At 46.7% G+C, this 24,568-nt stretch overlaps 1 protein-coding gene and 1 pseudogene across 7 annotated transcripts in view; one reads left to right on the plus strand and one right to left on the minus strand.

The window, feature by feature from the left end:
• LOC116628035 (VPS35 endosomal protein sorting factor-like) overlaps positions 1-24,568 on the plus strand; it is a 113,239-nt gene that overhangs the window by 72,442 nt on the left and 16,229 nt on the right. For 6 of the 7 annotated variants that reach the window (XM_032398076.1, XM_032398078.1, XM_032398080.1 and 3 more), the window contains 4 exons: positions 340-438; positions 1,976-2,053; positions 2,809-2,923; positions 20,013-20,152. In XM_032398076.1, the coding sequence (XP_032253967.1) occupies positions 340-438; positions 1,976-2,053; positions 2,809-2,923; positions 20,013-20,152 (432 nt within the window). The remainder of the gene's footprint in view (positions 1-339; positions 439-1,975; positions 2,054-2,808; positions 2,924-20,012; positions 20,153-24,568) is intronic. The other variant, XM_032398077.1, reaches the window with a different exon arrangement.
• LOC116628037 lies at positions 4,032-11,950 on the minus strand (annotated as a pseudogene).

Raw genomic sequence — 24,568 nt, forward strand, 5'->3', positions numbered from 1 at the left:
TACATTCTGAGATTCTGTTCTACTACCCTTTGGTCTTTTTATGTTCTACTCCAGTGCTCATGTCATAAAGAGGAGGTGGTAATAGTAATATCGCAGTTATATGCTGGGCAAAGTCACGTAAAGTCTAATTGGAGTAAATTCCAGTGTGTGTGTGCGTGCGCACGCGCTTGCATGCATGCATACCTTGGGCATTTCCACCCATTCATACTGGTGGGATTTTTGGTGACTTGTCATCACAGACTTGTCCTACCACTCGAAGCTCAGGGAAACTCTTCTCAATGGTGTGTGCTCACAGGTCCCTAGAGATAACATTCTCAGCATCTTTTCCCTTGCTTCTAGGTTTCCTTTGGCCGTGATTTTGAACAACAGCTCAGTTTTTATGTTGAGGCTAGGTCAATGTTTTGCAACCTGGAACCTGTTCTTGTGCAGTTGATTCACGTAAGGATTTTCATTTATTCGTTTCTTTTCTCAATAAATATTTATTATCTATATGCCAAGCATGGAGTTTAATCTGGGAGTCTTGTGGCCCCATAACACCTATTCTTTAGGGCATAAAAGGTGGTTTCTCAAAGATTAATCAAATCTGCAATTTTGCTTAAGTCTTTGGTTGTTTTTTTTTTTTTAACCTCTTTTTCTCTGAAATGAGCATATTCTCATTCCTGTATGCCAGCAGCAAAGTGGGTTGCACTGATGAGTTATAGAAATATTAACCTATGGCTCTAATAGCTTAACCAGAGTCTGAGCATTGTTGGATCTTGGTAGCTTTTCATGGTGCCCCCAGGCCAAAAGAAGGAAATAACAGTTCTGTTGATTAAGAAGTTGGACTCAAAAACTTAAGTATTTATGCCGTAACAACTGGATAACTCTTTCAAATAACAATATGTGAATTGAATGAAAAATACTATATTTTTATTCTTAAATAATTCTAATTACTAATAAGCATGTGTACCTGTTGGGCACCATACCACTTCTCAAACCTTAGCATCAGATTAGCCTCACTACCCTTGTTCCCTGTCCCACATTGATTTTTCTTTCCCCACATTGCTTTTTGCATAGTACTTGTTTTTTATCAGAGCAGCTGCTGAAAACCCAGTTTCCAAGGTAGGACATCGCTTTGAGGAACAGGATGCAGTCCGGTGTTGAATCTGTGAGCTACCTCACGCCGGTGCTTTCCCCAGTGCTCAACAATTGAACATTGCTCTGTTTTCCTAAAACATTGTAGTGCCCCTATGAGTTTGCTCCAACCCTCGAAGATGTCATGGTACACGGTTTGGGAACCATAGGTCCGAACTTTTCATATTTGTGGAAAGATTCCCCATGGCTTTGTTTCATGTAAATTCAAGGAGAGCAACCTTTTTATATATTTGTTTGCTGCTTAGCAGGTTATGTGGCATTACTGAACTTAAGACCTAAAGGTAGAGACCTCCTCTGTAAGTTGGGGGAGGTAACAGTGCCCACCTTGGTAGGGTTGTGGGGAGTAAGGGAGCTGATGAATGTACAGCTCTTAGAACAGCACCTGTATGCTGTGAGTATGATGTGGTAGGTCTTGTTTTGTTCTTACGCTTCATGTTAGTATTGCATAGGGGAATTGTGTGGTGGCTCTCGGGTTTGGAGGTTTCTCTTAGGATCTCTAAGATCTCAAGCTTAGTGTGTGGGATTTCTGGAAATGAAGTAAACCCTGGCTATTCATTAAACCAGAAAATGGTCATTCACTATGCCAACTGACAGGCATGACTAACTCAGTGAGTGCCTTTTGTTCTTACCGTGTTGGAGATGTTTGCTCAAGGCTGAGACTGAATCAGGCCTGATGACCCCTCTGGCATGTCAGGGTTTGGAGCTAACCAGTCTTGGCCCCACATAGCTCGTTCTTATTGACTTGTTTGCAGTTCATGTCCAGATCTCTATGGAAGACGTTAATCTGAGTCAGCCATCATTCCATAATTATTTCTATTTTTTTTTAAATTAATAAATCCAGAGTGTAAACCGGTTGGCAATGGAAACAAGGAAAGTAATGAAAGGAAATCATTCCAGAAAGACGGCTGCCTTTGTCCGGGTATGTTCTAGAGATAAGCCTCCCAGACTTGGCACTCCAGTGAGTTGTTTCATTTGCAAGTTTCTAAGTTGCTCTTCCCAGAAAAAGACAAGTGTGTCCTAGGGGTGGTTAAGTATCGATTTTCCAGATTAATTTTTCCTTGAGTACCTATGAACAAACCACTTTTCTTGATATTTTCAAAAGAAATGATCAAAGTCTCTATTTGGATACGTGTGATGGGAGTTGGGGGTTGGGGTTAAGAGGTGGATTGCAGTTTTGTACTGGCTGAATTCTCTCTGGCTCATGCCTGTACCTGGAAGATCTTTTCATCAAAGCAATCCATATCTGTGTTTTAAAAAAAATGGAATGGGACCAAAAAGAGGATAGTGAGAAATGAGCATACTGTCCCTGCCCTGACTTCATACCTCTTTTCTTAGAGCCAACCAGCTCAAAACCTTTTCGAGCAATTTCTTCTAATTACCACATTTTTAAGTAATTGGTTTAAAAGTCTGCTTCTTGCTCAATGGAAAGCATTACCTATTTACTTCCTGCTATGACAGATGAGGATTTATTTTTCTTACCCCCTTACGCCCCTTATTTGCCTGTCCCCCTCCTCCCAAAGAGGCAGCTGGAGTATGCTGCAGAGGCGAGAGGAGAAAATTGGGGCTCAGAATGAGGAGATTTCGTTATTTTCAGTGTTTTTTACTTGAAAATATGTGATGGATGAAAACAGGAGGACCAGGCTGCAGCGAGGGTGTTTCTTCCCTTCCTTCTAGGCCTGTGTTGCGTACTGCTTCATCACCATTCCCTCCCTGGTGGGCATCTTCACGCGCCTCAATCTCTACCTGCATTCTGGTCAGGTTGCCTTGGCCAACCAGTGTCTCTCCCAAGGTAAGCCCATCGTTCTCTCCTGGGAGCATTCCCTGGCTCCTTAGGGAAGCCGACTCGGGTGTGTGTGTGTGTGTGTGTATGTGTGTGTGTGTGTGTGATTCCTCTAAGAAGGAAAGAAAGAACTGATCGAGAAATGATGAGTTTTAAATCTATTTCTGTAGCGGGAAGCACACTGGACGTGCCCACATTTATAGCATCAGACAGATGGCAGCCTGACGCTATTTTCCTGTAAGGCCTTCTGAAACCTGCCTCACACAGGCCAGGGCAGGCAGCCTGACACCCCCAGAGAGGTGTGCTTAGAGAATTTTACAAGTTAGGACTGCTTCATCGCAGCACATGGCTGTTTATTTTTTGCGGATGTTTGTTTGTTTGAAACCCCAGAGACCTACAAATAGACGCTAATAAGTATGGAAAGAATACTCTCTACAGCTTGCTGTTAGTGATAAAAATTCTGCTCAGGGCCCATTTCTGTATGAGGTAGAGGAGCCAGATGGTTTATTTGGGAGGCAACCCCCGAGAGTGTCAGTCACGTGATGGGGGCTGAGACAGGGAAGGGAAGGAAGCCAACGAAAGGTGCACTATTGGGCAGGTTACCACTGTGGGCAGCTGAGGTACATTCCCACTGGGGACCTCTGGGAGGGGGTGTCAGATGGCCTTGGCACTGCCCCACTTGAGGGGCAGGGGAAGTGGGTTATTGACTCTTTTTTTTTTTTTTATTTAAGACCTTTATTAACGGGTGCTTGCCGTTTGTTGATTTTTAAAAAAAAAAATCAAGTTGTAAACTTTTATTACAAATTAAAAATGAGGTTCTTAAAAATCTCAACTTGACCAGATATGAAACAATTTAAAAACCTTTAAAGGTGTATTGAGAAAAACCAGGTTTTTTGTTTTTGTTTTGCTTTGTTTTAAAGATTTTATTTATTTATTTATTTGACAGAGAGATAGCGAGAGCAGGAACACAAGCAGGGGGAGTGGGAGAGGGAGAAGCAGGCTTCCTGCCGAGCAGGGAGCCCGATGTGGGACTCGATCCCAGGACCCTGGGATCATGACCTGAGCCAAAGGCAGACGCTTAACAACTGAGCCACCCAGGCGTCCCTGTTTTTGTTTTTTTTAAACACATTTGTCATTACCAAAAAGAGACATCTTTAGGTAAAAATAATAAAAACCCCATGCTGCATAGATAATGCAGATAGTTCTCTTTATCTGGTCAATGGGCAGAAAGCAAGCACTTAAGGTCTTCAGCTCCAGTCTTTTGTTCATTTCTTATTGCCGGACTTTCATCTTCATTTCTTCGTGGTGGATGACTAAACCGGATGATGGTAGAGATGGTAAGCCGGCATTTACTCAGCCCCGCCCGGCTCAGCCTCGGGAGCGGACGACTTCTCAGCTGGTGGATCGGCTGCTTTTGTCTCTTGGCCATCTTGTGGTTTAGGGTTTTTTGGGCATCTGCGTCGGTAATTGAAGTCGCGGCAGTACCGACGTTGAGGTGGCTGCTGACCTTGGGTCTCATCTCCTTGATTTTCCTTATCTTCCTCATTGCCGTCCTCTCTAGGCTGTCTTTGGCGAGGAGGACCCTGCGGAATCGTGGTCTATAACCCGGTACATATTCTGTCTCACTGGTCTGCCTTGTTCTCCTGCACCCTGGTTGTCAGCACCCTCCATCACCTCTCCCTGCACAGGAGGGTTGGAATACGGTGGTCGACGCCCACAGGGTCTCCGCATGTAGTAAGGTGGGAAGCGTCGCCTGCGGGAGGGCCGGCGCGGTTGGGCCTGGCCTTCGGGAGCACATTCCGATCCCTCGTTCTTTTCCGCACTCTCACTCTTCTGGTAATTCTGCTGGGAATTGTGTGGAGGACCCCTGCGACGTGGATAGCGTCTAAACTGGTTACGGTCTGCTGCGTATTTACTGCCTGGCACTGGAACTCCACCCGGGCCCGTCACATTTGCTGCCTCCGCACCCTTTTCTCCTTCAGCCATATCAGACTCACAGTCTCTCCATCTCCTACACTGCCAGGGTACTTCCTGCGGTTATCCTTCTTTACGGCAGTCTGGTGTACAAATACATCTGCCTTGGTGTCATTCCTGTTGATGAAACCGGATCCATTTCTTACATTGAACCATTTTACTGTTCCCAAAACCTTTGTTGTGATGATCTTCTTGTCCCTGCCGGCAGGCGCCGCCGATGTGAGGCTGCCCGTGGTGCCGGGCTTGGTGTGGGCAGTGCTGAGGGCGGGGGCCGCCGGGGTGGGGGCGGCGGGCGGCTGCTGGGTCTCAGCCTCGCTGCTCATGGTTGCGGTGATGGTGACTGGGGCCGGCGGCGGTGGGGATGCTCAGGGCTCTCTGGGGTCCGCTCTCCGCTCCCGCTACCGATCGACCTCGGGTTATTGACTATTCCATCTGTCGTCGACTGAGGGCTGTTTCTAGATCATCACCTCCCCGGCTCCCTCTCCTGCTCTGTACTCAAGCCAAGAGAAAGCCCTCAGGCAGGTGTTTGCTACAGGATGTGCTTGTCGGCTCCTGGGACGGTGTGTGTCAAGGGCTGGCGTGCAGAGCCTCGGCAGCAAGGTGGCCGTCCAGCAGAGATCCAGGCACCGTGGCTGGAGCGAGCCCTTTGCACATACTGTCTCATTTCATCCTCCCAACAGCCACGTGAGGCGGTCCTGGGGTTGGTGCCTCCTTTCTCAGGTGAGAACCGAGGTGGGGAGGGGCTCAGTAGCCGGCCCTCAGCCCCCGCTCTGTCGGACTCAAGGCCGGGCCCTTCACCGCTGTGATAGAGCATCTGCAGGGCACAGTTGGTTTCTGTGGCACCGAACGAGGTGGGCCGATGGTTTCAGTGATGGTCTGCCTTCCACTCCCATCTCCCACCTGACCTCACAGTTTATAACGCCGGGGTTGGCCGTCCGCCATCGGCCGCCGTTGCCCTGGGTGGGTTCTCTGGGTTGGTTGGAGAGTGGTCCTTGGCATGGCAGTTCTGGAACGTTGATCTGTATCTTTGCTCACCTGGGGCAGCTCTGGGCGCCGAGGCCTTCAAACGTGATTGCTACCCACGAGCCTTTTCAAAGTCTGTTGAGTTTTGCTTTTGACTCCTGGGGACTCCAGTAGCTTCCCACCACACGTGGAATTACATCAAACACCTTGCCTGTGAGTCTTCAGGCGATCTGGTGCCTGCCTGCCTTTTGTCCTCATCTTACGCCATTCTTAAGCCACACTGGCTGGCTTCTGTTCTTTGAACATAAGAAGCGGTATTCTAATTCAGAGCCTTTGTACTTGCCATTCCCTCTTCCTAAAATGATCTTCCCCTGGCTGCTTAGTTTTGTTTTTGTTTTTGTTTTTAATTACCAAGCAGGTGATGAGAATCAAGCCTCCCCTGGTGAGGGTAGCTTCTGCTGTCCACTCTAGCTAGAAGCACCACTCTGGCTGAATGCACCTTCCCAGTCCATGCTCTGTACCATCCTCCTCGTGATCGTCATTATACTTCTGATCTGTGTGTTTTCTTACCGTATGTGTGTTGCTTATCCACTCTCCCCACCTGTCTTTGTTGTGTGTTGGTAAACGTGGAACTTTCTCCTAGTGCCTGCTTTGGTAAGCATGATGGGTTAGCAAGAAACAAGGTGAAACAAAAATGAACAGCCACCACCAAAACCCTGATGCCATGCAAAATGAAGATTAGTTTGGATTGATTAATTAGCTTAGATTGATGTAAGAAACTTAAAATCTTATTATAAACTGGTTCCCTCTTAAAAAGTTCAGGAATAGTAGACTTAACGTGGGAACTCTCGAGTTTTGCCTAACTTAAAACATTAGGAACGGATAGCTGCTGATGTCAAAGCTATGAACTATAAGGAGAGGCTCTAGAAGCCTAGATCTTTCTTCTCCCAACTTAGAAACTAAGGACCGTGATCTAAAATATTGTAGATCCCAGGCAAGCTTATTATGACTGGACCCCAGATGAGGCTTCATGCTATTTAAAAAAAAAAAGGCAAAACAAAAATTCTTAAGCTAAATAAAGGCTCCCCCATCATCAAAGATTTGCTGCTCCAAGAACTATTTGACAAGAGCCCTGGGTGGCTTTTGCTCTGTTGTGCTGCCCCGTGATGGCCTCGGTCCACACCCGGAGATAAGCGGTGTCAGAACAGCCTGGTACACACTGGGTGGGTGGGTGGTGCCCTTGGTGTCCGTGCCCTGGACTCCTCGTCTGCCTCACCCCACGCTTCAAGCCACTGCAGGAGGGACGGGAATGTGGCGTCCACTTCGTGTTTAATAATTTATCTGCTGATTTTTACTCCAGTCTCTAAATGCTATGGCACTGAACCTTAAAAGCCTATTATTATTGCTCTGAAAGCCACATGCAGCAATTGCTGACCAAAATGAATAATACATTCAATTACTGAGTGGGGGAAGGCTACATATAAATTAAATGAAGCTTGTGGAAATAGGCCGCTTTTGTTCACCCCCATCCCCGCCGCCTTCCATACACTCCCCCCTCCACCAGGTGGTTATAAAACAGTCCTCTCGGGGCACCTGGGTGGCTCAGTCGGCTAAGCATCTGCCTTTGGCTCAGGTCATGATCTCAGGGTCCTGGGATCGAGCCCCACATCAGGCTCTCTGCTCAGTGAGGAGTCTGCTTCTTTCTCTCCCTCTGCCCCTCCCGCCATCATGTCTTTTTTCTCTCTCAGATAAATAAAATCTTAAAAGGGGCGCCTGGGTGGCTCAGTTGGTTAAGCGACTGCCTTCGGCTCAGGTCATGATCCTGGAGTCCCAGGATTGAGTCCCACATCAGGCTCCCTGCTCGGCAGGGAGTCTCCTTCTCCCTCTGACCCCCCCAGACCCTCCCCCCTCTCATGTGCTCTCTCTCTCAGTCTCTCTCTCTCAAATAAATAAATAAAATCTTTAAAAAAATAAAAAATAATAAAAAAAATAATAAAATCTTAAAAAATAATAATAAACCAGTCCTCTCCCCCCGATTCATTTTCTAGTCTCCCTGATCCAGCCCCAGTTTGTATCTTCTTTATTGGGCAGTGGCTTTACTGGGACTGGGTCCAGCCTGACATTAAACTCCTGTTGAACTCTGTCAGCCCTGTTTGGGATGCTGAGGAAGGCTTTTTACAGGGGAGGCCCAGTTCTGGTCCTTTGGACATACTGGTGTAGCACGCGGAGTGGATTGTCGGGGGGCCAGAGTGGGGGAAGGGTGTTGTTCCAAAGCCACCAGTTGGCCCCAGTAGTTAGGAGAAACAGAGGACTCATGCTTCTCACCTGGGAGATGCCTGTGGACCTTTTCTTTCAGCCAGTTCACTAGATAAGTTCTTGCTCTTGTTTGTGACCGGTTCTTTCTAGAAGATTATTACCAGGCCACAGCAAGAACAGATTCTTTTGCCCTTTATTTTTGTCTTTGTTTCTTTATCTTTCTAGTTTCTAATCTGAGAAAGGAGGGTGTTTTACAGTGGAAGTATTGTTGAAGCTTGGTCTTAGAAGGGGAACATACATTTATCAGGAGGAGTGGGGAGGGAAGAAGGAACCGTTGGCATTCCAAGTGGGGTAAAGGGCTTGAGCAAAGGCATGGGAGGTGCGAAAGCCCATGGCGTGTTTGGCCAACAGCAGGATGTTGGGATGCATCCCTCATGATGGTGACTTTTAGGTCCCCTGGTCCCGACTCTGCCACTTACAAGCTGGATGCCCTCAGACGAGTTGGCCCTTTTGTGCTTCAGTTTTCTCATCTGTCAAGTGGAGATCTCATCTGTGGCACCTGTCTGTCGCAGATTAAATGAGAGAACGTACTTAGAGAACTTGGCTCGCTGGCACATGGTAGCTGCTCAGTTAATATTAACCTCGTCTAATTGTCTCTCAAAAGACAGAAGTACATTGTGGAGCTCTACATACAATGACAGCTCTGTGGGTTTGGGGCTCTGAAAGCAAACTTCTCATCTGCAAAACCTTGAGAAATCCACAGGAAAGCTGATTGTTCTTTTAAGATTAATCCTGCCAAATTATCTTGGAAAACAAACAAAAGAGGTCTGCGATTCCTCCAAAGATGAAATGATAGAGAAAACAATTCAAGCAAGGTATTTTTGTTTTTTTCATTAATAATAATGCTTTCCACTTTTATTAATAGTGCTTTCCAGAATTATCTCCCCCTCCTTTAAGTTTTACTTTTTTTATTTTATTTTTTGCAACTTCATCCTTTAGAACATGGCTCACAAGCCCCTTCTTAAGGAACACCATTCTTGGCATCTCAACCCCCAAACAAAGAGTTAGGTCAGGTTATTTTATAGGATGTGTTACCCTGACTTTGCCCTCACTGGACTAACCACTGTTGTTATTTAACAAGTAAATATGTAAATAATTGTCTGCTTTTCTCCCCTGCAAGAGTATCTGCTCCATGAAATCTCTTTTTTTTTTTTTTTTAAAGATTTTATTTATTCATTTGAGACACACAGATACAGAGAGAGAGAGCATGAGCAGGGAGAGAGGCAGAGGGAGAGGGAGAAGCAGGCTCCTCGCTGAGCCAGGAGCCCGATGTGGGGCTTGATCCCAGGACCCTGGGATCATGACCTGAGCCGAAGGCAGACGCTTAACCATCTGAGCCACCCAGGCGCCCCTGCTCCATGAAATTTTACCTACCTTGTTCGACATCGCGTCCCTGGCACATTGCCTACCACATGGGTGCTCAAGAAATGTTGAACAAATGAGTGCTAATCATACGATAATAATGGTTGATAATTCTTAATGATATCGATACATATAAAATGATACCAAGCCTTTCATGGTATGGACATAACTCCTAAGGGACCCTGTTGTTCAGAAGCAAGTCCCCTTAGAACCCGCCTAGTAGGTTTTAAATACTTTATTTTCGTAGTTTCAGATGAAAGAAAGCAGGTGAGGTTCAAACGTACACTGAGGTGCGTAGACCTGTTGAAAGAAGCTGTTGTGCTGCTTTGATCCGTAAGGACCTCGAAGCAGCACAGAGGAGAGGGGAGGGTGAGGCCTGCTGTGATGAAGCCCACTGGCTACCGCGGACCATCACTGCTAACAGAGGAGGCCTGGACGGTAGTGCGGAGGTGAGAAATAATTTTTTATCCCCTTCCTGGAGAGTAACGAGTGGCTTGTGATGGAGAAAAATGGGCTCCGTCCACTTACCAAGTCTCTGGAGTCTATGCTTTAGGTCATATTTACCAGTTCCGTTGACAGACCGTCCTCTGAAGGATACATCTGATGTGACTGTTTTCTCAGACCTTGAGGCCTCCCTGGTGATCAGAGACAAAGTGGGTTATTTTTGCCGGCACAGTTCACAGGTGGGCAGGTGGCATGAAACTGGTTGCCCACATCCCAACACGCATGGGCCATCCACTTTAGGGAGTATAAGGGCCTGGGATGGATGGAACCCACAGAAAAGGGGCAGGGGAGAGTCTCCCCATAAGTGCACTCAGCTCTTTATATTAGTAAATGTCTCCGATTTGCCTCCTCCTGCCAGCGTTCTTGGCCATTTTTTACATGCAAGCCACCGTGCCAAGCTTTGTGCCGGAATAGGAATGCACTTAAAGAGACTGCATGCTCGTAGGGGAGAGCACATCGGTTTACACTTACACAAGGCAGCTCGTGGTAAATGTGCAAGATGTTCATAAAACATGCAACAGAATTTTAGAGGAGAGAGAGAGAGGACCCTTGGCTTGGAAGAGCAAAAAAAAAAAAAGAAAAGAAAAAACTTCATAAAAGAGGTGGCATTGAAGAGCCTGGAGGGTAAGGGAGGGTGTTTATACGCTGCAATGAGGCAGAGGGTATTCTAGGCCGAGACAGGAGTGGAAGCAAAGGCTTGGAGGCTGGAAACAGTGCAGCTGGAAGGAATGAGCAGGAGATCAAGTTAGGAAGATAGTTTGGGGCCTGACAAGAGACCTGAATTCCTGGCAAAACAGTCTAGTCTTACTCAGTATGTAGTATTTGCTAGGTGTTTTATGTTCGTTTTACAGATGACGAGACTAAGGCTCTGGAAGCGTCACAGGACTTGCCCAGGAACATCTAGCTCATAAGTGACCTGATCTGACTTCCCGTGGTCTTTCTACCCCTAGGCTTCCCTGAAGTTAGGTTAGCTCCTGTCAACCACAATACAAAGTATTATTTCTGGCCCTGGGTGCCTGTGGTTGCTGGACACCAATTATTATAGATTGAATGTTAGATAAGGTTATGTAGAAAACAAAGAACAGAATTAAGGTGAGAGAAACTTAATCCTTTCTGCTCAGGGAAATCCAAACCTAATCTCCACAGAGACACCTTTACAGCCTCCTGTGAGCTACTGCAGGGATTTTAGAAACGTGTGTTGACTGTGCATTACCCCAAAGACAGGAGTCAGGTACGTGGATGGCATATTGGAACCGAGAAATCATTTCTATGACCACAGTGGACTTTTCACAATGCGTTGATACTCCGTGACTGGAAAGGGCATTCTGCATAAACCAGATGGCAAAATCAAGGTTAGATTCAGCTGTCATTGATAACAAGTAAGCATTTGAGAATAAAGTATTTAATTATTTCTAGGCACTCATATTTTTAAAAATCTTATTCTTATACATATTATCAAAACAGTGGCCCCTTAAATCCTCAAACTTAACTGCTGTAATAACAGTCTATTACAGAAACACAGTTTAGTAATAAACAGCATTAATCTCTGTGGTTAACTCACCTGTGGATAATAACTTGGCCATTTGGCCCATGAGGCTTTACCCAAAGGCAACCCCCCGCCCAAGATGACGGTGCATCTTGATTGCAGAGTGGAGTTCAGCCCGCTGCAACAGAAATACCATAGACGGCGTGGCTTCAGGGACGGACATTTGTTGCTCACAGTTCTGGAGGCTAGAATTCCAAGATCAAGCTGCCAGCAGATTCAGTGTCTGGTGAGGACTTTCTTGGTTCATAGGCAGCCATCTTCTTACTGTGTGCTCCCATGTGGAAGGGGTGAGAACATTCTCTGGGGCCTCTCTTATAAGGGCACTAATCCCATTCGTGAGGGCTCTACCCCCATGATCTCATCACCACCAAGTCCCCGCCTCCTAATAACCACCTTGGGGGGGGGGAGGGTAGGATTTCAACATACGAATTTGGGGGTGTAGGGAGGACTTTAACATTCACTCCAAAATACAAAGTTTGAGGTAGTGGGCTCTGTCCCGATGTTACATCTATAAATAGTATCCACTATACTGCTGTTGTCACTCCAAACCTCAGCTTATCTAGACATGGGAAATGTTGAAGATTGGTAAAGATGTTCAGCAATACGGAGAGAGTGTAACCAGAATCCTGCTTTAATCAAGTATATTCAAGGGACCGGAGGGAATCTTTCGCCCTCTTGTGACGTTTTGTCCTAAGAAATTGTGATGTTTCCTTTCCTAGAGTTCCCTGGCCTAGGAGCTGTCCATCTCCGTTGTCCGGGAGGGCATGTGATTTCCCTGAGGTCTGTTTGGGAGTGGGGCAAATTGCTTCTGAGCTCTTGTTTAGCCCTGGGAGTTTAGGACTCCGAAGAATAGTAAAGATTTCCGTTAGCACTGACCTAATGCATTATTGAAAAAAAAAAAAACAAACCACTTCTGATGGGTTATTGCTTCTTGACTGTCTCTTATGATTCATGTACTGAGTCCCATTCTGTATTGACAATACCAGGGACACACAAGGATGACCTTACTCTCAGAGGTGACAGTTCCAGTTTGAGTTTATGTTCTCTTGTACGGAGGGTGATTGGGGGTACTGTTCTGTGTCCCACTGAAAAACAGGCAGCCTGGACGTTATTCTAAATCTTAATGATTTTTATGGAAAAAAAAAAAAGGTATGTGCTCATTTGAAAAAATTCCCACAAATAAATGTAGAACTTAAAAAACGTAAAAAGCCTCAAAATAAAAGTCACCAGTAATCTGCTCTGTTTCCTCCCTTCCAAAAAATAGCCATTGTTTACAATTTGGATAGTTGTCTTTTTTCTCCATTTAGAAATATTCGTTCTCATGCTCTCTCATCCGCTTTCCTTCCCTCCCCATCTCTCTATATTCTTATATATACATGCAGTCCCACCACCCTTAAGAATGGATTGTGTCTTCCACAATGTTTTTCAGTTTGCTTTTTTCACTTACCAGTAAATCTTGGTCTTTCCCCTGCCGCCCCTCCCCACTTACCCATGTCAGTATATAAAGATCTACCTCATTGTAATGGCTGTTAATTGTTCTATTTCATTTCCTTTTCTTTTTGGAAGTGCTATAAATTATTTCCCCCACCCTCACCCCTCCATTTTTGTCTTAAACTCCTATTGAAAAATATTTGCACTCTTTCCAGTTTTTTTTTTTTTCTCTTGCCAACAATGAGCAACCAGCATCTTAATTCTGAGCCATTTTAAAGCGTTCTAACAGTTGTCCAGTTGACGGCTATTTTAGTCTCGGGAACATGGAACCCTATTGTTCAGACAGAGTCCTATGCAGAGCCTTGGTGTGCAAAATAGATAGCAGTGGGCTCTTCAGGTGAGCATGCCCGTGGGAAGCCACTAGCCCTTGAGCTGTCTACTGGAGCTAGAAAAGGCTTCAGAGCACACAGTGAGACCTTCTAAAGCCTTGAGAAGAATCTCTGCAAGTGGAGCCATCTAGAGAGCTTGAACCCTGAATTAGGACTCACGTCATGGAGCAGCGAACCCGCGAGGAACTGTCCGGGCGCATTGGCTGTGGGGAGCAGAGCAGTACGCTGGGCCTCCGGGAGGTGTGCGCCACCCTTCGTGCCTCGTTTTTGCACCCAAGGAGGGTGCATGTCCCTTCGAGCAGCAGGAGTGCTAAGGCCCACAGCAGCGGGTGCCCCGCCTCTGGTAAAGAAGGAAGGGGAACTCTTCAGATACCCCTTTGACCATCGGCCTGTCTACCTCCTTGCCTCACTTTCTGTTTCGAACACTCCTAGGATTGAGAATGTTATAACAAACTTGTATTGCCTTTGTGTGCTCAAGAGAAATAATTTTTAGAGATTTAAATGAAAATTCCCAAACAGTAACTTTGCAGGAAGTGGAAGATCCTAGTTTCCTTCACCCTCAGCCACCACTCTGATACCACACTACTTTGGCCTTATATTGTCTCACTTTTTCTACGCATCTCCATAAGCACATACGCTTTCTTCTTACAAAGACAGGCTCATGTTATACACAGGTATGTATCATTTTGTGCTTAGTACATCACAGACGTCTTTGTACATCCAAACATACAGATGTACCTCCTCCTCTTTATTAGCTGCATCATTTCCACAGTATGACAGTGCAACGGTTTTAACTAGTCCCTTATAGCTGGGTTGTTTGTCCAACTGAGCTTGGAGTTGATACAAAGATACCTTTGTCCTCAGAGAGGAGCGAGTAGGCAGCACGGATAATCCAAACACAGCTCGCCTAGTATCTTCAACTAAGCCCTCATTTCAGCTTCTGTTCACATCTCACCTTCTCCCAGGGTTTGCGAGTGACCTCTTTTCTTGACCATTCTCTCCTTTTGGTGGCTTTATGTTTTGGGTGTGTGTGACTGCTCCGTGTCCTTGCAGAGGCCTCTGGAATATTCTCCTTTGGTGTTCTGCAGACCCTTTGAAACTGCCCAGACTGGGAAGCAGGAGAGCATGAAATCTCAGAAAATTATCAAAAATCCTGTGATAATTGTTTTTGCAAGCTTCCCTGGCCCTTACTGTATCTATGAAGTGACAAGGCTGAGCTCTGGCTGAGCTTCCTTGCTGCTGACTACTTGTGTGCGCTTCTGGCCGAGTGTCTCCAGGTGAAACCTTTCAGAGTGCACCAGTCACGACGGGGAAGTCATATTCTGCATTTATCCGAACAATTTAGAACAGTTTCTTGCAAACCTCTTGAATTCCAAAACTCACTAGAGAAGCTTGTTTAAAGAAACAAATGGACTAAGTGATGAAGGTGGTAAATTTTATGTGATACGTATTTTGTGTCCCCCCCACACACACACACACAAAGAGAAGAAAAAGCAAATGGACCAGATTTCACTTAGTAGCTATGAGAAAAAGATGAAGGTGTACTTTATGTGCAATGATGGAATGATCTTTTTTTTTTTTTTTTAAGATTTTGTGAGAGAGAGAGAGAGAGGAGGAGCAGAGGGAGAGGGACAAACAGACTCTGCATTGAGCACAGAGCTGATGTTGGGGCTCGATCCCACGACCCTGAGATCATGGCCTGAGTGGAAATCAAAAGTCGGATGCTTAACAGACTGAGCCAGGTGCCCCAGTGATGGAATCATCTTGAAGACCTAATGTTAAGTGTGAGGTGGGGGTGAAGGGAGTTGCAAAATGGTGTCAAGCAGCAGATAGTATGCTTTGCCTCAGGGAAGGGTAGCTGGATGGCAGGGGATGGGAGTGAGGAGTGTTGCCTTTGGAATTTTGACTCCTGTAGCTCTAGTACCTATTCAAAGCTTTTTTTTTTTTAAGTTAGATTTCCAAGCTTCTATTTGGATAGTGTGGTTCGTACATTTAAGGTGGCACCTGGGAATTCATAGATATTTTTTCAACGACAGCTTAGTGAGATCTGATTGATTCATGTATCATAAAATCCATCCTTCTCCTAAGCATACAATTCAGTGGACTTTAGGGCATTCACAGAGTTGTGCAACTGTCGTCACTAATTCCAGAACATTTTCATCACCCCGAAAGGCAGTCCCTGATCCATTAAGTAGTCAGTCCCTGTTCCCCTCTCCCAAGCTCCAGGCAGGTACCCATCTACTTTTTGTTTCTCTGGATCTGCCTATTCTTACTATTTCGTGTAAAAATGCAGTCTTACAATACAGGTCTTTTACGATCGACTCCTTTCATTTAGCATCACGATTTCAAGGTTCACCCATATCGGAGCCAGTACGTACGTTCAGAGGAGCTGCCGGGTCCTGAAAGTGGCTCTACCGTGATACATTCCCATCGGCGATATTGAGCCTAGGAACCTGTTTTTTTTGGCAAGGCTTCTGATGATTCTTGTGATAAAGCGGTTTTGGAAAACTGGCTCTGAGAGGAGCTCGGTGTCTCTTCCTGGGAGCAGGGATGCTGGCTGTGTCTGCCCTCGGCCAGTAGCCGGCAGCACTGAAGGACACGTCAGAAGGAGCTCTAGGGTGGGGCCAGCTGGGCCTCAGTGGTATTTTTGGTTTTCTTTTCTTTTCTTTTCTTTTTTTTTTTTTTAAGTGGGTTGTGAAAAAGAAGGCTCGTTGCTCCATGAAACCTCAGAAGATTCAGGTAGAAAAAGATACAGCGTAGGGAAGCTGGTACATACACCTGCTTTTTCCTTCCCCCTGTGAAACAGGAATAATAGTCTTCGTGGATGGCAATCTGATTTCTCCTTTTTCTGTAGGTCTTTAAAACAAAACAAGGGGTGCCCGGGTGGCTCAGTTGGTTAAGGATCTGACTCTTGATTTTGGCTCGGGTCCTGAGATCTGCACTCAGCGGGGTTTCTGCTGGAGATGCGTGTGCTCTCTCTGTCTCTTTAATAGCCACAAAAGTGTTCTATGGTATTGATGAGATTATTCCAGACTCCATGAGGAAAAACTGTTTTCATATACAGTAGGATTTGAGCCCTAATTACGAAGTCGAAATTGAGAAGTATCCTAGATAAGATTTTATATATGGAGTAAGTCTTCTGAGGATAGAAATAAAAATCTGCTTTGGAACACTGGAACATTGCCTGCCCCAACCCCTAAATAACTGTTTATTTTAGCTCTCTCCTTTGGAATGGGAACTGAGTGGGGCATTTGTGAGGAACAGAGCGCCGGGCACAAAGCTGCTCCCTCTTTAATGAGGCATAATAATAGGCACTTTTCTTGGGGCCACTTGGTAACAAACACATAAATAGAATAAATAAATGGTCTTTCACGTTGTTCTGAGCAGAGTTTTGGATTCCGCTGAGAGAGGCTCTTCACCTTGTCCATTATGGACTTAATGTTTTCACCAGAAAGCAATTCCTATAGAGCCATGGGGACAGAGAGCTTTTCCCGCAGAAGGAAGACAGCCAGACCTGGTGGGGCCCAGGCCTGCCTGAGCTTAAAGGGGGGTAATGTCAGTGGTGAATTCAGCTCTGTTTCTTTATCGTGTAGTGTGGTTACGTATCAGTGACATGCAATGTATCACTGTAAACATTTTTCAGTGTGCAGTTCACTGGCTTTAGGTGCATTCACAATGCCGTGCAACCCCCTCACCCCTGTCCATTTCCAGAACATTTTCCTCATCCCAGACTGAATGAAAAGCACAGCCCTGAAAACAGTAACTATTCCCCGCTCCCCGTCAGCTCTCTGCTCTACGAATTCGACTGCTCTGCCTCATGAAAGCGAAATCCTATGCATTTGTCCTCTTGTCTGATCTATTTTCTTAGCATGGTGTTTTCAGGGTGCGTGCATGTTGGGGCACGTGTTAGAATTTCCTTCCTTCTCAGGCTATCCCATGGTGTGGATGTTTCGCATTTTGCTTATCTGTTCCTCTGCTGGCGGACGCCCGGGTTTTTGCCGCCGTTTGGCTCTTGTGACCTGTGCTTCCACACACACTCTTGCACACGTACCTGTTTGAGTCCCTGCCTTAATTTCTTTGGAAGGTATTCCTGGAAGTGGAGCTGTGGGGTCAGGTGGTAGGTCCGTGTGTCACTTTCTGAGCGGCCACCAAACCAGTTCCTACATCTGCTGAGCGGTTTCACGTCCCCACCCGCGGTGCACCAGCTTTCCAGTTTCTCAACATCTTTGCCAACGCCTGCTAGTCCCTGATTTTCAATGGTGCCCATCCTGATGTTATCTCCCAGGGATGAAATCTCACTGTGGATTTGATTTGCATGTTTCTAATGATTATTGACGTTGGGCATCCGTTCATGGGCTTGTTGACCATTTGTGTGTTTTCTTCGGAGAAATGTCTATTCAGGTCCTTTGCCCGTTGTTGATCAGGTTACCTGTTTTGCTCTTGCTGGAGAATGTCTTCATATATTCTATTTTATTTATTTATTTATTTATTTTTAAGATTTTATTTATTTGAGAGAGAGAGAGTGAGAGAGAGCATGAGAGGGGAGAGGGTCAGAGGGAGAAGCAGACTCCCCACTGAGCGGGGAGCCCGACATGGGACTCGATCCTGGGACTCCAGGATCACGACCTGAGCCGAAGGCAGTCGCTTAACTAACTGAGCCACCCAGGCGCCCCATGTCTTCATATATTCTAGATATAAACCCCTTATCAGATCTAGGAGTTGCAGGTTGATTTTTTTTTTTTAGTGCAGATTTGATTGCATTGCTTAGAGCGGGCGATGGCCTTGACCCTCCCTGGGCCACTTTAACTTGGCCACTCACTTTCTGAGCCTATTTCCTTATATGGGCATGGAAACAATTGTGCCTTCCCCATAGGACTGCCGAGGACTAAGAATACAGACTACGACAGGGCCTGGGAGTCTCCATGGTTCCCTCCAACGCTGCCGTTTACTACTGTCTGTAGCCTGAGACAGGAGACCCTGCAGCCTCCTCCTCTGTCTACCAGAGTCCGCATCAGGTGTCTTTTCCCAGAGGCCCTGTATCTAATCTCTTTCTGACAAGATTGACATCAGCTGCTTTGTGTCCCCCACCCCCCCACCCCCCAGACCAAAGGACACAACAGGCTCTGAGAAAGTAGGTGTTAAGTAGTGTGATCACGTTGGTCTCACACCGATGTCAACTCTCGCCTCCTTTTCTCTGTGTGCTCGTGGTGCCTGTTCCCCGCTTGGGGAATGTGGTAGGGTTGTGAGTTCAGTTTGGGAGAGACAGCCTGGGAAGGGAGTTTCTGGAAAGCTCTGAGAGAGCTGCCTTTCCTTAACGTGGTTTTTGTTGTCTTTTTTTTTTTTGCTTTGAAGAAGGAAGAGAAGGCAACCCTCCCCCCCACAGCTGCAGCCGCACACTCTTCTCATTAAGTGCAGGCCTTTGTTGTTGCATGTGCCCCTCTGGGGTGCTGGGTGGGGTTTCGGCAGGGGTTCTGGATGCCATGGGCCAGTGCCGTGTCCTCTCCGCATCACTGGGAGTCGTTCTGGAGTGGAAGTGTACTTATTTGGACCATGCAAACGTTTGATCTTCTTGGGTAGTTTAAGATTTCACTTGTCAGGTCAGTGTTTTGTCTGTTTTGACCTTGAGGCTTTTTCTCGTGGTGAATGCTTTGGCAGTTCTAGAAAGAACTCTGTCTCCCTCTCAGGCCCCACCTCCAGTCCTGCCTCCTCTCCCCATCCATTCCTTCCTGTCTCTGTCCTCCCATTGCTGCCTCCCACCCAGCTCTTCCTCTTTCCATCCCCCTCTTCCTCTTCCTCTTCCTCTCCCCTTGCCTTGCTTTCTCTCACCCTTTGAGGTCTTCTTGTTTTACAGCATACTAAATATTTTTAAAAATATCTTCATTTCCCAAGTGATTCTCTGGAACGATCACCTAGTCAGAAGTCTCTAAAGCTGTGTATGCGTGCATGCGTGTGTGCACGTATATGCGTGTGTGCGTGTGCACACACGTGTGTGCATGTATGCATGTGTATACGTGCACGTGTGCGTATGTGTGTGCACGTGTGGATTCCTTCAGCTGTCTCGGTTATTTCTTTAACAAATCCAGGGTGTGCTAGGGTAGACGCAGACAGACCAGAGTTTGCGCCCCACTCTGCCTCAGTGTACCCAGGACCCTGACGCAGGACCACTCGTCCTTCCACACCTTGGTTCCCGTCTGTGAAGTGGGCCCGGTGACTGTGCTTCCACACGCGGGGCACTGGAGGGTTCCGGGAACCAGTCCAGGTTGAGCCCTCAGTCCCCACAGCTGTGATTTCTTGGCTTTCTGTAAAAATTTGCCACTTGCCTATTTCACTTAATTCTTAAAGCCAGTTTGCAGTTCTTTGAGCTGAGTTGCTCAGTGAAGGAAGGAGGGAGAGGGGGAGATGGAAGGCAACAGCAGTGCCCTCTCAACTGAATGTTCCACCAGTTGGTTAAGGTTGCAGAAACCCTCTTGTAGGACCTGCCCGCTTTATGGGGCCCTCAACGTGGCCCGACTTCCACAGAACTCTCAGGACGGGCCTGCAGGCCCAGTGAAGAACAAAGCAGAACCTGAATTTTTCGGAGTTCTCATACACAGACTTTTCTTCTGTCTTGCAGCTGATGCCTTTTTCAAAGCCGCTATAAGCCTCATTCCAGAAGTTCCAAAGATGATTAATATCGATGGAAAGATGCGACCGTCGGAATCATTCCTTCTGGAATTCCTCTGCAATTTCTTTTCTACTTTATTAATAGTTCCGGTACGTTTTGCCAGAAGAGCTATAGGTGATGTCCTTCTTTGATCTGCTTTATATACATTCTTAGCCCTAAAAGTGCAGGGACGTCCTATCTGTATCTGTGTGTTGGTTTTCTAGTCAGATGTTTAAATTACTCAATGTATCTTCTTTTCTTTTTTTTTTTAACTATTATTTATTAAGTAATCTTTTCCCCCAACACAGGGCTCGAACCCATGATCCCAAGATCCCACATGCTCTGTTGACCAAGCCAACCAGGTGCCCCTAAATTACTCAATGTATTTTCCATTCATTTTGTGTCCTGGGTGTCTTAGTTGAGGTTCTCCATACGGTCAAGGGGGTGCCACTTACTAGGTAAGGGCTCAGGTCTTGGGACCGAGATGTCTAGGGTGGAACCTTGGCTCCCCCTCCTTCCAGCTCTGCAGGCGCGGGCAATCATGTCACATGACTGGGCTGTAGTCTTCTCATCTATAAAATGGAAATAATAATAGTGTCTCTATCTCTGGATTGTTGGGAGGGTTAAGGGAGTGAATATACATACGTGATTAGAACAGTTCGCACATACTCAGCCCTGTAAAAGGTGACGGTGATATTCTTTCAGTGGCAACTACTAGAAACCAAAACAAGGTGGCTGAGGTCAAAGGAGACATTGTTGGAAGCGTGCTGGGATTTCTCGTGGGACATACTGACGAGCAGTCAGGCTTGAGCTAGCAGGAATCAAGGCCCCTCTCCAGACCCAGCGCCAGGACCCTCAGTATCTAGCAGGGGTTCTTAACTTGGGGTCTCCCTACTCCCTGAAGGTCCGGCAGGGGCAACCATGAATTTAGATGAGAAAAAAAAATCTTAATTTTTACAAATCTCAGTGAATAAACTTAGCCCTTTGCTTCACTGTGAGTTATAGGCAGCGGGCCACAGTAATAGTGACATAGCTGGGACTTTGTCACCAAAGAAATCAGCCGTATGTTCTTAACACATTTCAGGTGTGACATATTTCCGAAGATGGCTAATTAAATGTATTCACCAGGAAGTAATAGAACACGATATGACAAATACATTGAAAAAATACTTTGACAAGTATATTTTAGCATAATTGGTTTCCTTTGTAGTCTTATGTATTTTATTTTCTGCATTAAAAATCGTGTTCTGAGGAGCCCATAGCCTTCACCAGGCTGTGACAGGGCCAGGCACAAAACAAGATTGGCTCCTGGTAGAGCCAAATGTCTGTAGGAATCAGGAGTCCTTGTTAAAATACAGATTCTTGGGACCCCTCTTCCAGAGAGGCTCACTCACGAGTTTGGGACTGGCCCCTGAGTCAGCATTTTTGAAAGCCTCCTGAGTAAGTCAGGGGTGGACGGTCCTAGGACCACACTTTGACAGGAAGTAACTCTGCTCTCATGAGTAAAGGTTCCTTTCTGGGGTGACACAAATGTTCTAATACTGATTGTGGTGACAGTTGCACATCTCTGTGAATATACTAACCATCACTGAAGTGTGCATTTTGTGTGGGTGAATTGTCTGGCATTCGAATGGTCTCTTGGAGGAGCTGAGGAGACAAAAAATGATGCAGTTTCCAAGTGTCCCAGTTGAGATCCCAAGTTCTCCAGAGGGAGGATGGTGTGGCCAGGAGCTCGATGCTTGACTTCAGTGTTTTCAGATCACTTTCTTAGTCCTTTGTATCATCAGTTTCTCTTTTTTGGATAGTCTAGTTGTCAAGTGAGGGGACCAAAAAGAATCAGAGTTTCTAAGGAGCCAGCTGATTAATGTCATTGTTCACTGGTTAATTGGGATGCATTTTCCTTCTGCACGTGGGGTTTTCTTCATGTCAAAAATCATTGGAGCCTTGACAAAAGCCTTGTGCTTGGAGTCAGAAACTTGAGTGCAGTCTGACCCAGTGACTCAGCAGCACTGTGGCTTTGGGAAAGTTTTCTAACTCTTCGGAGCCTCAATTGTCACCTTTCTAAAATGTCATCAGAATGCCCACCTGGCAGGGCTGCCGTAAGGCCGAATGAAACAACAGATCTGAAAGTGCTTTGGGACCCAGAAGCTCTGTCCCTGGGGCTGCGCACTGATGACCAGTGGGTGGAATCCAGCCCGTAAACAGGCTCTTTTGGCCACATAATGATGGAAAACATTTGGAATGAATTACCCGCATTTAAAAATTGTTGGATCACAGAAAAACCTGGATTTTCGGCTCCTCTTGAAAAATCCGATCCCGCCATGTGGGGCCCACATTCTCCGACCTGGCCAATTGGCCACAGCTTGGGAGCAGCTGCCCCATTTTGAGGGGCGGGGGGGGCATGTGCCCTCTCTGCAGTTCCCGTGGGCACCTCCAGACCCACTGAACCCATTTCTATTGCCTACTGGCCCCTTAGGCATCCACGGGAATGTCCCCCTGGTCTCAGCAGATTTTCTTGTTCCCGGTATCAGTGTGCATGCTTTTGCTAGGGTTTAGTAAAGATAATGAGATGAAGAATAGCCCCAGTGTGACTGCTCATCCATTGCCCTGTGCCGGGAAGTCCTTCCTCATCATTCAGTGTCTAGGACTCCTCCCCCCAAGCCCTGCAAGGGAGGAGTCACTGTGCCTTGTCCACTTAGGGCACCCCGGAGCTGGGGACCCCGTGCAGCTTGCCTGAGGCTGCACAGCTAGTGAGCAGCCAAGTCAGAATTTGAACCCAGATCTTTGCTGCTCCGGAGCCTGGCTGCACCATCTGAGCCTGAAACGTTTACAGTGCACTTACCTGCTCGAGCTTGAGCCTTAGCAACAACAAATAGCGCTGCACTAAGCATGGGAGTACTAATACCTCTTTGAGGTCCTGATTTCAACTCTCTGGAGAAATACCCAGAGGTGGCATTGCTGGATCTTAGGGGAGCTCTATTTTTAATTGTTTGAGGAACCCCCATACTGTTCTCCAGAGTGGCTGCATCAGTTTACCTCCCTGCCAACTGTGTACAAGGCTTTTAAAAGGACTTGATTCATTTTATTTGTTGAGAACAAAATTGAAGTGATTTTAGACTAAATAAACTACCTGGCCCACTTTATTCATATTTAGAAATGCAGAAATAAACATTCCCCCAGGCCAGCCCTCTCTCCAGCAAACAGCACCGGCGTGGAAGCATTTGGAAGCATTCTGCTTTGGTCTTCACCGCAGTCAGCCTCTTGGTGGGCTGCAGATAGACTTCTCTATATAACTGAGCTAATGCATTTCTCCTAACATTTTGGTAGGACACGTAGTCTTCGTAGGCCTAATTTTGATTCAGTTGACTTTTATAGGCAATGGAAATGTTACTACCATCGGTTTTCTGGCCCTGATCACCTAGGACACAGCAGGGAAATGTCTTTTTCTACTCCTTATCCTTGTGAAGAGGTCCAGCCATGAGCATGACATGGGGTCTGAGTGCTGAGCCTCATTCATCCCGTCTATTCCGTAAATACTTGCTGATCTGGGAATTGAGGAGTGAACCAGAGAAGTGCGTCCTCCACTCAGGAAGACAGACACTAAGCAGATAAATACGCACTTAAAACTATAGTTGTATAAAGCCCCACAAAAAAATACAGGGACTTCTGAGAACCCAGATTTGAAGGGAAGTGGGTCAGGGAAGTTTCCCAAGAACGTGCTGCTAGAGCTGAGATCCACAGGATGACTAGTAATGAAGGGCCTCGGGGGGACAGGAGAGGGCATCCTGGGCAGAGGGGGCAGCATGGGTAAAGGCCCTCAGTGGGAAGGCACACCCTGCATTGGAGGGACCAGAAGAGAGCCTCGGTGAGTCGTCTGTGGGGGTGCTGAGGGACACTGGTCAGACAGGCCGGGGTGGGCCCCTGCAGAGCCGTGTAGCTCCCCAGACCGTGAGCTGGTTCCCGACAGCCTCGCATCCCTGGGCCGCTCTGTCCCCTGCCCTCCCGCTTCACTCCCCGCCCTTTCCTGCCCTGCTCCTCCCAGCGCCATGCCCCATCCTGCCCCGTGTTCTGGCTCCTTTTCTGAAGGACTTTATTATTTATCACCAACACTTACATACCCCTTCCAGTGAGCCAGCCAGCAGTTCACAAATACTCCACAAACAAGCCTGTTGCTCTCCTCATTGGCACAGAGAGGTGAAGTGACTTACCCAGGGTCACCAGCTCATAAGCGGCCAAGAGCAGAGTCAAAGCCAGGATGTCTGTGCTCAGTGCATCTTTGCCGCCTCTGATCTTCGCGCGCCTGGAAAGTCAGTCATTTCTAGGGTATTCCTGCCTCTGCCAAGGAATGGCATTTAATACAGGGATTCCTGCAGACCAGAACCAGGGACCCAAAGGGATATTGCAAATAGTGGAAGCCAGGTCCCCTGTCTGTCCAGCTGAGAGAGAGAGAGGGTTGATTGGGAGCTGCCTCATAAGCACTGGTCTGCTCTGTCAGGGAGGCAGCCTCGGCAGGGATGCCGGGGGGG

Source organism: Phoca vitulina, unplaced genomic scaffold (assembly GCF_004348235.1).
Source record: "Phoca vitulina isolate PV1807 unplaced genomic scaffold, GSC_HSeal_1.0 scaffold109, whole genome shotgun sequence".
Lineage (NCBI taxonomy): Eukaryota > Metazoa > Chordata > Mammalia > Carnivora > Phocidae > Phoca > Phoca vitulina.